Genomic DNA, 14,148 nt, shown 5'->3' on the forward strand with positions numbered 1-14,148 from the left:
CCTCCTTCAGCAGGCGAAGTGTTGATTCATTTATAGTGCGTTTGTTTTTCTACAAAGAACATCCAAGACCTTTAGAAAACCAAGAGTACCTAGCTGCAGACACAGGACAAACCTCCACCCTCCGTAACTGACAGGAAGTCACGTGACCTCAGCAGCGGAAGTTCATGTTTTTTTTTTTTATCTTTATTGACACCTGTTATTGTTGTCAAGTTAAAACTGTCTATAATGTACAGATCCTTTCTGTAGCTGAAATGCTCCCACACTGACTGTGTTGTTATAATGTACAGTATCCTAACCCTTTATCACAACACAACACTGACGGCTCCACATGTTTTTTGGTTGGAAAGTGATTGCTTGGTTCTCGTCTATCTGCCATTGTTTACCATTAGCTATGTAGCTTAGCCACCACTTACGTTAGCTCCCCAAACATAAATAGTTCTCCCGAGTCCCGTGAGCTGTGCCACGAACGGTGGTCCCCGTCTATCTTAATAATTGTTTACTTAACTGAGATCGGTGTGTAACGTAACGTTAGACAGACTGCAGAGACGTTCCATTCGTTCATTTGCCTTTCATAGTCTGTGCTCTCATCATCTTAAGATTTTATGAGATGGCATTGGTTGGGTAAATTGACCAAGCTGATTTCTAAATGCTAAAATCCTGTTTTATCCTGTTTAATCCTGTTATGATTTCTTCTTTTAAATGATAAAAAACGGTTTTATGAGTTCTTCCTTTCATTGCTACAGTATACAGCTGTTTTATGAATTTGTTTAAAATGGCCTTTTTGAAGATACAAGGTTTTGATGTGCAGGACACTTTTCATCAGCCAGGCAATGTTAATTACTGTCATATTGACAGACAGTCCTTTTCCAGTTTGATGGCAAATGCCTTTATTTCATTAGATTAGTTTGCAATCCATTTTTTTTACTATGCCACCTACATACTTGTTGCCATTTTTCTTTCCTCTCCTATTTATTTATTTCTTTCTGTCTGTCTGCCTGTCTGTCTGTCTGCCTGTCTGTCTGTCTGTCTGTCTGTCTGTCTGTCTTCCTGCCTGCCTGTCTGTCTTTCTGTCTGCCTGCCTGTTTGTCTTTCTGCCTGCCTGTTTGTCTGTCTGTCTGTCTGTCTTCCTGCCTGCCTGTCTGTCTTTCTGTCTGGCTGTCTGTCTGCCTGCCTGTTTGTCTTTCTGCCTGCCTGTCTGTCTGTCTGCCTGCTAGCCCCATAACGTGACGCCGCTTTATACTGTACTCCGAAATATTCTCGTACAGTAAAGCGGCGCCACACAGCTCCTACCCGTATCCGATCTCCGATTGCAGATCCGAAGATATGATCGTCCGCCTAGTGAAGCCAGAAATTTAGCCGGAACACCGGCGCTGTTAAAATGATACTGCTTGCGTGAAACAACCATTTAGAAGCAGTCTTTGCACAGCCTGCGCTGAATTTACAGCAGGGTGTGTTTGATCTTACTAACATGGTGCATGGGGAACATGGGAGAACATGGGGCTGTCTGTCTGCCTGTTTGTCTGTCTCTCTTCTTTTTGATTCTTTTTTAACTTTGTTCTCCTGTCTGCATCTTTTTCTGCTTTAATATAATTTACGCAGAAGGTCTTATAATGATGCATAGTAGATTCATCTTATAATGATGCACAGTAGATTCATCTTAAATTCCTCGACTGCCAACATTACAGCGAAGTAGGGTTGTCAGCACAATACTAGATTTTCTAACTTCAATACGATAACCAGGAAAATATCGATACTCGATACGATTTTCAATACCACAGGGGGGATGACAACACATCAAGGGGCAAAAATAAACAAAGACAGATGGACAGACAGACAGACACACGCTTCTCCATAATCTAGGCCCGATAAAACTAATTAAAAACAACACAGACCCACCAATGATAGGGAGGGAAAAATCAGTACGGTAGCATGTTTTATTTTTTCATTAAGAGAAAGCACTGCTGCTATCGATAATGTTGTTGCTTGAGTATTGTATCTGTTTTTGTTTTGTATCGATACTTATCGATAGATTCGATACTATCAATACTTTTGACAGCCTTACAGCTAACCAACAGTAATGAGTTCAAGGGTCAAACAAACACACGGCAGACAGAATGTTGACTCGTTCTTTTTCTCTCTCTCCTGCTTGCTGTCAGATACTGGAACTCATTGAGGAACCTGGTGGTGTCCCTGCTGAACTCCATGAAGTCCATCATCAGCTTGCTCTTCCTCCTCTTCCTCTTCATCGTGGTCTTTGCTCTGCTGGGCATGCAGCTGTTTGGAGGACAGTGAGTATCTGCTTCCACCCCACCTGCCCCCCTGACTCCTGCTCCCCCCCGCCCTCCATCTGTCTGCCAGTAGAGTAGAGAGACGAGCAAATACACACATCTTCTCCATCTCCCCACCTAGTCCCTCCTTGCCTCCCCCAACACATTCTCATTCCCATCGCGTCCACCTGTCTATTTGGCAGGACCCCTTGGCCCACGGCCACGACACAGACGTTATGTTCCTCTGCAGTTAAAAACAAAAGTAAACACATGTCACACCGTTGGTTAGGTTTAGGCAACAAAGCAACAACAACAGGCTAACCTAAAGCCTAGGTTACAGTTAAAGAGTAGCAGCTTAAGCTATGGCTGGAAGAAGGCATCGTTAGCAGCAGCTAATACACAGAGAATCCACCACAACAAACACAAAACATTACCAGAGAACTAACGAGTAGATCAATAGTGGACTAACAGGACAAGACTGTTGAGAGGAGTGACCAGGTGAGAGAGCAGCAGCACAGATCAGCCACCACAACTCTGATCTGCCATTTTGAAACAACTGCAGCATATGAAGGGGTATGGCACCGCAGCAGCCAATCAGAGACGGCCACAGTGCATCAGTCTTCCACAAGCCGACCAATCCACACAGGAGATGACTCTGTCAATGGAAACAGACAAAGAGCGACTAACCAGAGCGGAATAGTTCACTCAAGACGGAAGTGCATTGGCCAAAATGCCGATGATTACTTTAAATTAGCAAACTATTTACAAATGCAATAATACAATAAAAGACGACGTGACTCGCTCAGGAGTCGAACAGGCACACTCTCGCTTGCAAACATGCTACAGCTACAGCGACCTACTTCAACATGGTTTAAGTGCAGGACCGGGCACTGTCGTTATGTGCCCATCATGTGACTAGTGTTTGCCTCGCCTGCAATGTCGATTTCTGATGAGAAAGGATACCGTAGTCGGTATATCCAGGGACCCTCGGGTTCTGACAACATGTGGATGTATTGGGGATGACAGCGGGCTGTGATCCCTGGCCCAGCATTGCAGTGGTGACAGACGTGTTGACACAGCAGGCAGCTGCAGAGCCTTTGATATCACACTCTGTAGGAGCACCATGTCTTCTCATGACAGGAACATGAGTCTGGGCCTGGCTGCAGGTGGTCAAAGGCTTGGCATCCAGCTCCATCACTCTAAACACACACACACAAACAAATACACACATGCACACTATCTCCTGACATACCTGTCATACACAACACATAGTGCTTAGGGTTTGGCATCGCTAGATTCCCTGCCCAACAACACGAGGGTCGCAGGCAGGGCTGGTCACTTAGCATTTTCAGAAGGAGCACGTGTGCCCCTAAGTTGAAAAAACTAGGAGCACACAAATAATTTTAGGGGCACGATAAAAAATTTATTAAATAATGCGTTTCTCCTTAGTAAAGGGATATTAGGAGCGTTTAATAATAATAATAAATTGTATTTGTATTGCACTTTTCATTTTGACCAAATCCCAAAGTGCTACAGAGGTAAAAATAATAATAATAAAATAATAAAAATTAAAAGATAAAAACATAGAGAGAAATAAAATAAAATAATAATAATTAAAAGAAAAACATAATTAAAAGAAACATTAAAAATCACATAAAAAGCCTGAGAAACTAAGGAAAAGCATAGAGCTAGGAGAAGGCTTTATTAAAAAGGAAAGTTTTCAGTCCCTTTTTAAAACGTTATCTGCTGCGGTGGCTTCCGTCCCTCTAGCGCTAGCTTCTTCAGCTAATGATAACGTTACATCTTCGTCTTCACCACCGTCTTCTTCCTCCTCTTCCTCCATCTCCGCCCCCTCGTTGTCACTGTCGACAGTCAAAACGGCTGAAGCTTCATTTTCTCCCACATTCGCCCGTCTAAAATAATGCTTAATGGTAGAGATGCACCGATTGCCATTTTCTTGGCCGGTTCCGATTTCCGATTTTCTAATAGTCTGACTTGCCGATACCGATTTTGGCCGATTCCGATTTTACAATAAATTTTACAATTTACGATTTCCGATTTAGAACAATAATTGACGGGTTATTTTTAGATTTTTTTTTTTACTTTGCTTTAATAGAAAATTAAGATTCATGTCACATTTCTTATAATTTGCATGAGGTAGGACGATCTCACTCAAAAACATCTCAAAATAAAAGTGTTCCAGGTTACTGGACAGAGCTTTTCTTTTTTGTGTAAATACAATGAATATAAAACAATTAATTCCAGTATATCCCACAGCTATCATGCATTTACTTTTCCAAAAGAAAAAAGGTGCAACAGAACAGGGGCTCCAGATGGAAAGTAGCCTATGGCTAAATCTGTTACAAAGCATCTCTTCCCCTATGGGGTTTAATGTTTTTTTTTATATGTCCCTGCCAAATAAACTAATAAAATAAATAAACATCAAAATGTTATCCATGGAAAAGGAGTTTATAGCCTATAGGTCTGGAGCCCAGACCTTCGAAGCCATGCCCACTCTACAGTTGTGGATTTGGCTGTTATTGAGTAGATGAGGAAATGAGTTTGAGTTGACTCAGTTTGACTATCAGAGTTTACACACAGAGTCCGTTTTTTTTATCCGCCATCTGAAAAAAAAATCATCGCGCACAGAAAACCTTGCACATATTATGTTCGTCGTTCTATTCGCAATACGAAACAAATAGTCCTCTCCTGTATCCACGTTACAACGTGACTGACAGATAGCAGCAGCAGCTGATCTGCAGCAGGCAGCGGTGATGTGGACTGCAGCTGGTAGTACCTTCACTTCGCCAAGCCGGCTGTGTTGCGCTGTGGCCAGGGAGAGAGAGGGGCCGGTGAGGTGAAGCGAGCCGCTCAGACTGGAGTGGACTCCAGCTCTGGTCGGTTGTGGAGGCTGGTCAGGGGGGAGGGGAACTGGGGGGAATAGCGTGATCCTCCCACACACTACGTCCTGCCGGTGAAACTCCTCAGTGTGTGTGTGTGTGTTACACATTGCCATCGTTGTGGCAGGTAAGGTACACACACACTCAAGGGAAATGCCAATGTCACATGGAGTCACATCTCCTTGGAGCGACGCCCTTGGCGATCGCCCTGCTCCCATTGGATGTCATTGAAGCAGCGGGCCGTTGCCATGGCGCCAAGCTTTAAATGGGTCTGCGCCATCATTAGCATGGCATCAGTCTCTGCTGATGGACAAGTGTGAGATGATTGTGACGTGCACACGGTGCTAACAGGTGCTAACACCACACGGTGCTAACAGCCAGCCAGTGTTCTCCGCAAAGAAGATTCACATGAACAAGACGTCTACTCTTGTATTCAGTCCTAAATAAACCTTATATTTATGAAAGCAAGTCTAAGAATATGCCCAGTGGGTCAGGTAATGGCATATAAACCAGGTGTGGCCTCACCTAAAGTATGCAGTGTATAATATCCAATAGGAGGCAATCACATGACCCAGACAATAGCACAACAGAGCCCTTTTCCCACATGCGCTTTGTACCGCAAAATGACCGGAACGTGGTCTAATGCCTGCATGTGAGAAAGTCGTCGTGCCGGTATAAGCGCGACCCCGTCGTCGCGGAGATTTCACCACTTTCCAGCCTGTCAGAAGAGCGGTATGCGCTTTAGCGGATACTAGTGAGAAACGGGTGCAGTCATTTTCCGCGACACTCTCATGGGCGAGGTGTACACACGTTGCTTAATGTTCCAGCGGGCATAATCTAATCATTCGCGCACATTAAAGCAAACTGGCGAAATTATCTTGTGATAATAAGAGCAGTAGCCTATGTCAGCTTCATGTGTGGGTGTGCTGTGCTGATTTTCCCCTCTCCTCTCTGCTCGCTCTCTGGCCACAGTCCGTCCTCCTCCTTCAGTCACAGCCCGACAGGGACTAAGCAAATGCACGAAGCGAATTGTGGAAGTATTTTGCTTAGGTTGCCGACAGCGGAGGCAAGCCCGGACACATCAAAGAAGCCAGTCTGTAAAAAGTGCTTCAACGCGACGCAGGTGAACGGATAAACAAGCAAACTTATTTCACCAATCGGAGTTTTGCCCACACGTCACTCCCCACTCGCTCTGCAGTGCCCCCCCCCCCCCCCCCCACATACAGGCAATTTCGCTGGTAGATTCCGACATGCGAGAGGAGAGGTGTGAAGGGAAATGTCCGATATTGACTTACAGGTAATTTTCCGGTACGCATGTGGGAAAACGGCTCAGGCGTAACAGATTGAAAATAGTTAAAGTAGAAATACAGAAACTAGAAAGAAAATACATAGCAGATATAGATAAAATCCTCAAAACAAGTTGAATTGAATTTGGAACCAAAGGAAATGTTAGTCCGTTGCCAGATTTCCCCCCACTTCTTTAATGAAAAGTACGGTTTCACATCTTAAAACGAGATTAACTTACTTAGTAAAATGAAGATTTTTCATTTTGCATTCAGCGTCCCCTCCACCCCCCCTCACTTTCTGCCACAGAGATTAAGTTAATGTTCTCGGCAAAAGAGCCAGGAGAATCTCCTGCTCAAATCCTTTGAGAATGGAAAGAGAAACAGCTTGAGGCAGAGGTCTGGTCTCTCCCTGTGGAGATCTGCAGGACATCACAGAGGTATGGTCTCTCCCTGTGGAGATCTGCAGATCATCACAGACTGTTTAGCCACATTTCTGATAAGCTCAAATAATGGAGTTTTCTGGTTGCTACTTTGTACTGCTCATCTTTGTAAAGTACAGGCGTTCGTCTTGATTAACACTGACCTTGTAAAAACACAGGAGAGAGAGGTGGGATTTTCTGCTCCTGACTGCATTCCCAATCCCAAGTTCCAGCCATAATCAAGGATTCCTCCATACATGCTGATGCAATCACTGTGGAATCTCTAATCCCTCATCTCTAGAAAAGGCTATATTCACGTTCATATCATAATCCCACTCTTTCTTTTCCTTCGTAATGTAATGTAATGTAATGTAATGTAATGTAATGTAACAGTATTATGTGCATTTAAAATGGGCGGTTGCAAACCAGTGGTTCTCAATGTGGGGTCCGGGGACCACCAGGGGTCCTTCAGAGAGAAGTCTCTGTTGGGCCGCGTGGTGGAAGCAACACAGAAGCCCCCGATCCATATTATCACAGTCAACAGAGTCGCTGCAGAGGCACAGCAGCACAAATCCTCCAGTATGGAGAGAAGATAGGAGGATGGAGTGAGGGAGAGAGAGAGAGAGAGAGAGAGGGGGGGAGAGAGTGATATGGGTAGCACTGTAGGAAAGAAGATGGGAAAGGGAGGAGATATGGAGGGGAAGGAAGGAAGGGAGCTCAAGAGGAAGAGGCAGAGATGAAAAGCAGAGAGAGAGAGAGATGAGGAGAACCAGAAGAGAGGGAAAGATGGAAGGAAGAGTGTGGGTTGGATGGAGAGAGAGACTATGACAACATACCAAGGCATAAAAGGCTTATTGAATATCCCCCATTCCTCTAATGCATGTATGTACAGTACGCACACACACACACACACACGCACACGCACACACACACACACACACACACACACACACACACACACCGGGATCTGCACTAAGAAGTAGAAATCAGGAGTCATTTGTACAGGCAGTCGCTATGGTAACAATTAACTGCCCTCCTCTCTCCTCATCCCCAAAGCACTTCATGTGCTTTGTCCCCAGATACATGTTTCTCCAGGCTGCTCTTCATAGATACATGTTTCTCCTGACTGCTCTTCATAGATACATGTTTCTCCAGGCTGCTCTTCATAGATACATGTTTCTCCAGGCTGCTCTTCATAGATACATGTTTCTCCTGGCTGCTCTTCATATATACATGTTTCTCCAGGCTGCTCTTCATAGATACATGTTTCTCCAGGCTGCTCTTCATAGATACATGTTTCTCCAGGCTGTTCTTCATATATACATGTTTCTCCTGGCTGCTCTTCATAGATACATGTTTCTCCAGGCTGCTCTTCATAGATACATGTTTCTCCAGGCTGCTCTTCATAGATACATGTTTCTCCAGGCTGCTCTTCATAGATACATGTTTCTCCAGGCTGCTCTTCATAGATACATGTTTCTCCAGGCTGCTCTTCATAGATACATGTTTCTCCAGGCTGCTCTTCATAGATACATGTTTCTCCTGGCTGTTCTTCATAGATACATGTTTCTCCAGGCTGCTCTTCATAGATACATGTTTCTCCAGGCTGTTCTTCATAGATACATGTTTCTCCAGGCTGCTCTTCATAGATACATGTTTCTCCAGGCTGCTCTTCATAGATACATGTTTCTCCAGGCTGTTCTTCATATATACATGTTTCTCCTGGCTGCTCTTCATAGATACATGTTTCTCCAGGCTGCTCTTCATAGATACATGTTTCTCCAGGCTGCTCTTCATAGATACATGTTTCTCCTGGCTGCTCTTCATAGATACATGTTTCTCCTGGCTGTTCTTCATAGATACATGTTTCTCCTGGCTGCTCTTCATAGATACATGTTTCTCCTGACTGCTCTTCATAGATACATGTTTCTCCAGGCTGCTCTTCATAGATACATGTTTCTCCTGGCTGCTCTTCATAGATACATGTTTCTCCAGGCTGCTCTTCATATATACATGTTTCTCCAGGCTGCTCTTCATAGATACATGTTTCTCCAGGCTGCTCTTCATAGATACATGTTTCTCCTGACTGCTCTTCATAGATACATGTTTCTCCTGACTGCTCTTCATAGATACATGTTTCTCCTGGCTGCTCTTCATAGATACATGTTTCTCCTGGCTGCTCTTCATAGATACATGTTTCTCCTGGCTGCTCTTCATAGATACATGTTTCTCCTGGCTGTTCTTCATAGATACATGTTTCTCCAGGCTGTTCTTCATAGATACATGTTTCTCCAGGCTGTTCTTCATAGATACATGTTTCTCCAGGCTGCTCTTCATATATACATGTTTCTCCAGGCTGTTCTTCATAGATACATGTTTCTCCAGGCTGCTCTTCATAGATACATGTTTCTCCTGGCTGTTCTTCATAGATACATGTTTCTCCTGGCTGCTCTTCATAGATACATGTTTCTCCTGGCTGTTCTTCATAGATACATGTTTCTCCTGGCTGTTCTTCATAGATACATGTTTCTCCAGGCTGTTCTTCATAGATACATGTTTCTCCAGGCTGTTCTTCATAGATACATGTTTCTCCAGGCTGCTCTTCATAGATACATGTTTCTCCAGGCTGTTCTTCATAGATACATGTTTCTCCAGGCTGCTCTTCATAGATACATGTTTCTCCAGGCTGTTCTTCATAGATACATGTTTCTCCAGGCTGTTCTTCATAGATACATGTTTCTCCAGGCTGCTCTTCATAGATACATGTTTCTCCAGGCTGTTCTTCATAGATACATGTTTCTCCAGGCTGCTCTTCATAGATACATGTTTCTCCAGGCTGTTCTTCATAGATACATGTTTCTCCAGGCTGTTCTTCATAGATACATGTTTCTCCAGGCTGCTCTTCATAGATACATGTTTCTCCAGGCTGTTCTTCATAGATACATGTTTCTCCAGGCTGTTCTTCATAGATACATGTTTCTCCAGGCTGTTCTTCATAGATACATGTTTCTCCAGGCTGCTCTTCATAGATACATGTTTCTCCAGGCTGTTCTTCATAGATACATGTTTCTCCTGGCTGTTCTTCATAGATACATGTTTCTCCAGGCTGCTCTTCATAGATACATGTTTCTCCAGGCTGTTCTTCATAGATACATGTTTCTCCAGGCTGCTCTTCATAGATACATGTTTCTCCAGGCTGTTCTTCATAGATACATGTTTCTCCAGGCTGTTCTTCATAGATACATGTTTCTCCAGGCTGCTCTTCATAGATACATGTTTCTCCAGGCTGCTCTTCATAGATACATGTTTCTCCAGGCTGTTCTTCATAGATACATGTTTCTCCAGGCTGCTCTTCATAGATACATGTTTCTCCAGGCTGCTCTTCATAGATACATGTTTCTCCAGGCTGTTCTTCATAGATACATGTTTCTCCTGGCTGCTCTTCATAGATACATGTTTCTCCTGGCTGCTCTTCATAGATACATGTTTCTCCAGGCTGTTCTTCATAGATACATGTTTCTCCAGGCTGCTCTTCATAGATACATGTTTCTCCAGGCTGTTCTTCATAGATACATGTTTCTCCTGGCTGTTCTTCATATATACATGTTTCTCCAGGCTGCTCTTCATAGATACATGTTTCTCCTGGCTGTTCTTCATAGATACATGTTTCTCCTGGCTGCTCTTCATAGATACATGTTTCTCCTGGCTGCTCTTCATAGATACATGTTTCTCCTGGCTGTTCTTCATATAACATGTTTCTCCAGGCTGCTCTTCATAGATACATGTTTCTCCTGGCTGCTCTTCATAGATACATGTTTCTCCTGGCTGCTCTTCATAGATACATGTTTCTCCAGGCTGTTCTTCATAGATACATGTTTCTCCAGGCTGCTCTTCATAGATACATGTTTCTCCAGGCTGCTCTTCATAGATACATGTTTCTCCAGGCTGTTCTTCATAGATACATGTTTCTCCAGGCTGTTCTTCATAGATACATGTTTCTCCAGGCTGCTCTTCATAGATACATGTTTCTCCAGGCTGCTCTTCATAGATACATGTTTCTCCAGGCTGTTCGTCATAGATACATGTTTCTCCTGGCTGCTCTTCATAGATACATGTTTCTCCTGGCTGTTCTTCATAGATACATGTTTCTCCTGGCTGCTCTTCATAGATACATGTTTCTCCAGGCTGCTCTTCATAGATACATGTTTCTCCAGGCTGTTCTTCATAGATACATGTTTCTCCTGGCTGCTCTTCATAGATACATGTTTCTCCAGGCTGCTCTTCATAGATACATGTTTCTCCAGGCTGTTCTTCATAGATACATGTTTCTCCTGGCTGCTCTTCATAGATACATGTTTCTCCTGGCTGCTCTTCATAGATACATGTTTCTCCAGGCTGCTCTTCATAGATACATGTTTCTCCAGGCTGCTCTTCATAGATACATGTTTCTCCAGGCTGCTCTTCATAGTTACATGTTTCTCCAGGCTGTTCTTCATAGATACATGTTTCTCCTGGCTGCTCTTCATAGCGCATTGCCTGCTTGGAATTATAAGGTTCCGTTGCCGAGAAGTTTTTAGAAATTGAGCCTGAAAGGCATTATGTCCCATAATATATATATATATATATATAAGTCCTTACATGACCCTGTCTAACTTGACAGTGTTGTGTCATGTAAAATGCATTGTATTTCTTCCGTCTGTCAAGTAGCCCAACTCAGAAGTGTTTCCATCAAAGTGAATAGTGAAGGTTATTCAAGATGGAATTGAACGTCCGTATCTTGTGTGTTTCCATTGCTGTCAGGCAGGCCTAGGCCCTAATGGTTACTGGGCATGCTTTTATTCAGGCCTAGGCTCTAATGGATACTGGGCATGCTTTTATTCAACCGTTTGTACATAAATCTTGCAAATTCCATCAGAAATGCTTTTAAAGGAGTGCTTGATCAAGTACAATACTTCTGTTTTCACACAGCTGTTCAACGACACTTCAAAGTCAGATCGATCCGAAATGAATGTAAATGAGCTCCTGGTGAATGAGTTTCAGGAGTCACAGTCTTGTGCATGTTGAACACTGCAAATTCCCCCAGTTTGGTATTCAGTGAGCCAAGCTTATTATTGATTAAATAAAGGCACAATTATTGTAATATGCCATTATCCATAAAAGCCTTGCTAAATTGCGGAGGGTGCATAAAAAGTGCATAAAATGCATTTTGCATGCTAAATAGTGGATACTTTAGAGGCTGGAATATATCAACCATTTGTTACTGTGGAGATAAAATATGAGTCATAGGTCACAATGGATCCGTCAAATTAGTTCTTCTAGTTCTTTTAAATAGATCCACCGTCATACTCAGCACATCATTAGCCTGATTAAATACGTTTTTGCACAAAGCTCCTTTTTTTACATCAAGAAACTTTTTTTTACATCAAGAAACGTTTTTTAACATCAAGAAACGTTTTTTTTTACATCATTTTACTTGTCAACTGTAAAGGTTGTAAGTTTTTAGAAAGGTAGAGTTATGAAAGGAATCCCATTCACAAACAGCCAAAAGTACAATGTAAGATAAAATGAGACAGTTAAAAGGTGTCTGAAAACACAACGTAGGCTACTTATGAACACTCGTATAAAAACTCTACTAGCATGTGTCTGTGTGTCTGTGTCTGTGTCTGTGTGTCTGTGTGTCTTTGCCTGTAAAGTGTTTTTCTCATGTTAATCACAGGTCATCACTGCTGTCCTGGAAAAGAAAACACGTAGCTGCAACTGTTTGCATTTCCATCATCATTTATGACAATTACAGTATATATATATATATATATATATATATATATTTGTATTTAGTGGGTTTCATGACCTTCATGGCCTTTGAAACATGTTCAACACCCATTGTTAACTTCCAAAACTACATGGGCATCAATGTGAAAATAACCAACCTTTGTAGATACGTGTTTTTTATCCAACAATAGATGACACAGATGAGGTTCCTTACTGGTGTATTACAGAAGCATGTGTGTTGACTTGATACACTGCAAAAATATAAGTCATTAAATCTTGTCGTCAGTGTTACAATATTTCTACCATTAAAGTGAAAGAACTGCACTTCCCCCCCCTCATTGCATCTTAAGAAGTTTCTTGAAGTGAGCGATTAGTAAATGCATTGTGGATCCTAAAATCTTCTTGGACGTTCGAGGTGTCCTCCAATCACCCTCTGCCCCAACTGCTCTCAACGCAAATCATAATTGTACCTATAATGCTTGGACCCACAGACAATATTGTCTCCTGAGTCAGCTGCTCAGAGACCCTGCGTGAGATGGAACACTAATTATATTATAAGTCTGAAAAGGGGAATAAGGAGCGAGCTTTTTCTGCCAAACCCAAAGCATCATCATCAGAGACTTTTAATCAGACTTTTATCAGAGACACACTCTTTAATTTAGTATAGAACATTTATGTTATGACATAATTTAACCCATGAAAAGCTGGATTGAAAAAGCTTATAGAGACATTTTTCACATCCATTCTGAGTATGAAAATCCATTTGGGCTAGGATGAATCCTGTTGAGGGACATGTGAGATGTTTAATATGGAACATAATGGGTGGTGAATAAAGTCTCAGAACGTTTACTAAACTTGTAGTACCAGTACATTCCCAGCTTTTAATAAAGAAATAAAACATCAAAAAAATCAAGTCGTTATGAGGAACTAACTTATGCTTCGTTCATTGACTCAGGAGCCAATGTTGTCTGTGGGTCTAATGGCCCATTTCCACCGCAGGTAGTAGCGCGATCCCGCTCCGCTCGACTCGATAAATTGTCTCATTCCACCACTAAAAACTATCCCAGCCCGGGTTGTATTGGGGTCGAGTCGTGCTACTTTTCGTACCTGCCTCGTCGTGGTTCTATTCTGTGAACCCGGTACCATACGGTGACGTGAAAACATTGTTGACGACTGATTGGTCAGGCAGAATCGTGTTTACTCTGTCTACTGACTGTCAATGCAATGCTGGCGGCTGCATACCAGTTTAGTGGGCTTACCTTCTCTTCTGTTATGTATATTTCCATCAGTCTTTTGTGTTGCTGCCTTCGCCTCCGGTGAAGTAAAATCGTGGCGGGTGTTCAATTGTCTGAGAGAGAAAAAAGTCCGCTGCTCAGGGAGCTCCTGTAGCTGAGTGCAGGCTGCAGCGCTCCGCTAGGCCGCAGCGGGTCTTTGGTGAAGCCGCGGTCTTGCCTGGTGAGAGGCCGCGGGGTACAGGCTTCACTCTGTTGCGCCTCTCCCGTCCCCA

The 14,148-nt window shown here is 42.9% G+C and overlaps 1 protein-coding gene across 1 annotated transcript in view; it reads left to right on the top strand.

The window, feature by feature from the left end:
- The window catches only part of cacna1bb (calcium channel, voltage-dependent, N type, alpha 1B subunit, b), a gene marked incomplete at both ends in the record, with an annotated part of 257,187 nt that overhangs the window by 129,583 nt on the left and 113,456 nt on the right, over positions 1-14,148 (top strand). Inside the window, one exon of the mRNA XM_083638052.1 lies at positions 2,157-2,288. Within this exon, the coding sequence (XP_083494178.1) occupies positions 2,157-2,288 (132 nt within the window). The remainder of the gene's footprint in view (positions 1-2,156; positions 2,289-14,148) is intronic.

The sequence above is a fragment of the Poromitra crassiceps genome (genome assembly GCF_964638095.1).
Source record: "Poromitra crassiceps genome assembly, chromosome: 6".
Lineage (NCBI taxonomy): Eukaryota > Metazoa > Chordata > Actinopteri > Beryciformes > Melamphaidae > Poromitra > Poromitra crassiceps.